Genomic DNA, 4,069 nt, shown 5'->3' with positions numbered 1-4,069 from the left:
CCCCGCAGCGTGAGGGGGGGTTCTCCGTCACCGAGGAGACAGGCCCCGGCACCGCGGGGACGGGCGCACCGCGGAGCAGGGAGACAGGACGCCGTCGTTGTCCCTAGGGACAGCCTTCCCCCACAGCCCCACGCAGGCACGGGTCCCCATCAGCGTGGGGGCCGCCCTGACCCCCTCCCACCGCAGCCCCAGTGGGGTGACCCGAGCTGGGGCTGGGGGACACTGGGGAGAGCGTGAGGCAGGTTGGAAGCTCCCCGGGAGTCCTCACCCTCACCCTGGGGTGCTTCTGCAGGGTCTCCCGGCCGTGCAGCCGCGGGTGGTGGCCGTCAGCAAGACGAAGCCGGCAGAGATGGTGATCGATGCCTACAGCCACGGGCAGCGAAGCTTCGGGGAGAACTACGTGAGTTGGCTGGGCCCCACGGGTGGCCCCGCACGTGGGGAGCCAGGCTTGGCTGTAGCATCAGGCCCTGACCTTGTATTAATGGTCCCAGGAAACATCCATTCCAGACGGACCGTTCTTACGGTGCGGGCATGTCTGGAGTGGTTTTAACAAGAGGTTGTCTTCAATTCTTCCAGGTTCAAGAGTTGCTAGAAAAGGCGTCAGACTCCAGAGTAAGTGCACAGCTCTCTCTATATTCTCACTCCTCATATCGCTGTGTTGTGAGAGCTGCTCAGCAGGAGCTCTGGGTTTCGTGAGGGGTTTGGCGATGGAGCCCGTTTGATCCGTGTCTTTTCAGATGAGTGGTGGGGTTATTCTTAGCTCTTTGCCTCTGCCCTGCTCCCCCTCCTTGCCTTGCTGGATTCTGTGAATACACGCCCCTTAGTCATGAAGTGTTTGTATGAGCAGTGCTTTACCTTTGTGCTTTCTGCTGCAGGAGCTGCTCAGTCATCACTTTAAAACATGGTAACACTCAGTTTGAGGGAAAATGTCATTTTATGGCTCTTCAGTTACAAAAGAGCTTTGCCCTCCCTGCTCGTGGTGTAAAGTGCTGCAGCTACAGCCCCGCTCCCCCCCGGGCTGTGGAGCAATCCGAGCATGCAGCACAAGCACCTCCTGAGCTGGGTCTTGCAGGGTAAACAAAAGAAGGAGATACAGTGTCTGGAGTTTTGTCTGTGGGCAAGCTGAGACTGAAGTACTGTGGGGGGAAAGAGGAACTGTCATCCAAACCTGTTCCTCTCTGCTTTCAGATTCTGTCCTCTTGTCCGGAGATCAAGTGGCATTTTATTGGCCATCTGCAGAAAAATAATGTCAACAAGTTGATCGGTAAACCCTGTTTAATTTTATGTGCAGTGACCCCGTGGGCAGTAGTCTCCCGGTGTTCAAGTAATAATAACCTCACGTGCATTAGCTTGCCAGTGCCTGTCTCAGGGAGCAGAGCAGTCCAGCAGACTTGCTCTCAGCCCCGTTTTCTCCCCAGCTGTCCCCAACCTGTTCATGCTGGAGACGGTGGATTCTGTGAAACTGGCAGACAGAGTCAACAGCTCGTGGCAGAAAAAAGGCTCCTCTCAGAAGCTGAAGGTCATGGTGCAAGTTAACACGAGTGGAGAGGACAGTAAGTGTCTTTTTCTGATGATACACATGTTTGTCCTGCTGACTTGGCCAAAACAACCGAAAGGAGGTGGGTTGGTTAGTGCTCTTAAAGCGTTTCTCTAAGCTAAGGTGAAACTTGATCGTCTGTTGGCTGCGGAGAGGGCAGGTCTCTGGCAGAGCTTGGCACAGATCTCTCCACTTCTTGCCAGGTAAGCATGGCCTTCCTCCCGGAGACACCGCGGCTGCCGTGGAGCACATCATCAACAAGTGTTCGAGCCTGGAGTTCGTGGGGCTGATGACCATCGGCAGCATCGGGCATGACCTTAGTAAGGGGCCAAATCCTGACTTCCAGGTGAGAATTTTCCGGAGGAAAATGTCAGCTGCTGGCTGGCCTTCCATTACAGCATGTTGTCTGTCCCAGCCGCACCAGTGCGTGGTCAAGCTGTGAGACTGGCTGTGGATCGTCAGCAGAAACACCTCACAGGGCAGAGCTTGGAGGCATCAGTGTTAGTGCGGCCACTGGGCTTGTTTCTGCAGAGACCGGGTGTCCGTGCTCGGTTCTTGCAGGGCAGGCTTCAGCGGGAGGTGTGGGAACTGCATGTCCTGTCTGCAGGAGACTTCAGAGAAAGGCAGAAATCATGACCTATGGAATGCTGAGACTGCGCTGGCGTGTCTGGCAAGCTGTGATCCTCTTTCCTCCCCCCTACAGATGCTGCTCTCTTTGCGGCAAGAAGTCTGTGAAAAGCTCAACCTCCCCGTTGAGAAGGTGGAGCTGAGCATGGGCATGTCCACAGACTTCCAGCATGCAGTAAGTCTGGTTTCGTCCTGCCACCCCTTCTCTCAGGAAACAAACATCCCAGCACCAGGCACCCCTAAGTCCAGCCCAGGCTCATCCAGTCAGAGGAGGCCTCCCCTTGAATGGAGATGCTGATGGTGCTGTTCCACGAAGAACAGCTCTTGTGGTCCTGGGGCAGAGTCTTGGGGCTCAAACCAGACCCTGGTCCTGGGGCAGAGTCCTGGGGCTCAAACCAGGCGCTGGCTGTAGCCGTGATGACGACTACGTGGGGCACCGTCCTGTGATGTGGCAAGTGGGCTGTGCTGGCAGGAGCGGGTGGCAGCTCTGTCCCGAGCTGCTCCTTTCTGTCTCTTTGTAGATTGAGGTTGGATCCACAAACGTCAGGATTGGCAGCACTATCTTCGGAGAGCGCGATTATTCCCACAAAGCAGCTGGGGGCAAGGCCCCAGGTGAAACGGGGGCCTTGGCAGCACAGGATCATTAGGTAGAAAAACCAGTGGCCTCGACAGAGGACAGGTGACAGGAGATGTCACTGTGCATCTCACCTCCCTCCATGATGGTGAGTCCAGAGCAGAGAAACGCCTCGTGATTTATTGTGATTCCAGAGTCCCCGTAGAAACTGGAGATTTTTATAACCAATGATTAATGAGAAAATTCACGTCTGTGGTGTCTTGGCTGTGTCAGCGTTAAGAGCAGTGACCTGGGGAGAACTTGGCTGAACATGGTAAATCTTTGTCAGGGTGGAGCTGCTGATGAGCAAGAAGTATCTGCAGCCGGGTGATGAGGACTAAATTCTTCATTAAATAAGTACTAACTGTGCCAGAGACCTGTCAGTGTTCCCCCAAATACAAGTTTTGCACGTGATCACCGCTGCGGGATGCCAGAACGTGCTGTGCCACTGGAGAGGCTGTGCCTGCTGTGCCGGAGGATGAGGACCACACACGCGAGGACGGATGAGGAGCCCGCTTGTCACAGCGTCACGTTGTGGATGCAGAATCGCAAGCGGGGGAGAATCCTTTCAGCTCAAGTTGATATTTGTCCTTTTCGGGCTGACAGTGATAACTTTTCCCACTGATTCCACGTCTGCTCAGCTCTCCTGGATGCTTTTGACCTTCCCCTCCCCTCTTGTGAAGTGGTGTTGGAGCTATTTTCACCCCGCGTAGCCATTCTTGACGCTGTTGGTCCCTTTTGGGTCAGAATGGGGCTTTTCTGCCAGGTCCCTGCACTGCCATCACTTGCTGTTGCTCTCCAAGGCCTGTCTGAACCGTGTGGTGCCTCCTCCAGCCCGGGAGGGTAACGCCACTTGCAGCAGGGAGGTTTGGGAGAGGTCCTTCGGGAACGATACTCCAGAAAGTGAAGTGTTATTGTCCCGCTGTGTTCTAAAAGAAAATCCTGTCGCCACTGACAGAGCTTCTAGGTCCTGTCTTGACATCTCCAGCGCTGGTCTGGCCTTTGCCTCTCCTGGAAGAGGGCAACGGGACTCACTGCAGTGGCTGTTCCGTTCTGAGCAGAGGCTCCTCCATCACGTCATGCGCTGTTTAGCCAGCAGTAGCCATGGCAAGCAGCAAGTCTCTTGTCACCTGCACGACATCTTTGGGGCTTCTGCATGCTGCTGAGAGGAGGCAGCGAGGGTTGCCAGCCAAAACACCCTTCCCAGGCTTTTCTCTGTGTGCGTGTGGTTCAGTCCTGCTGTTGGTTTCACTCTCGACTAAACGCTGAATGTAACTGGAAAGAGTCAGCTC

The 4,069-nt window shown here is 55.3% G+C and overlaps 1 protein-coding gene across 1 annotated transcript; it reads left to right on the top strand.

Annotated features, from left to right (window-relative positions):
* Positions 1 to 292: 292 nt before the first annotated feature.
* PROSC (proline synthetase co-transcribed homolog (bacterial)) lies at positions 293 to 2,886 on the top strand (the record flags this gene model as incomplete). Its single annotated transcript, XM_010135222.1, has 7 exons — positions 293 to 400; positions 577 to 612; positions 1,189 to 1,264; positions 1,419 to 1,553; positions 1,741 to 1,883; positions 2,241 to 2,339; positions 2,686 to 2,886. Coding segments are annotated over 7 exons (723 nt in total), but the record flags the coding sequence as incomplete, so codon positions are not given.
* Between the last annotated feature and the right edge of the window lie 1,183 nt (positions 2,887 to 4,069).

Source organism: Buceros rhinoceros, unplaced genomic scaffold, assembly GCF_000710305.1.
Source record: "Buceros rhinoceros silvestris isolate BGI_N320 unplaced genomic scaffold, ASM71030v1 scaffold32594, whole genome shotgun sequence".
Taxonomy (NCBI): domain Eukaryota; kingdom Metazoa; phylum Chordata; class Aves; order Bucerotiformes; family Bucerotidae; genus Buceros; species Buceros rhinoceros.
Note: the sequence above shows the minus strand (reverse complement) of the source record. Positions and strands in the feature narration are given on the sequence as shown.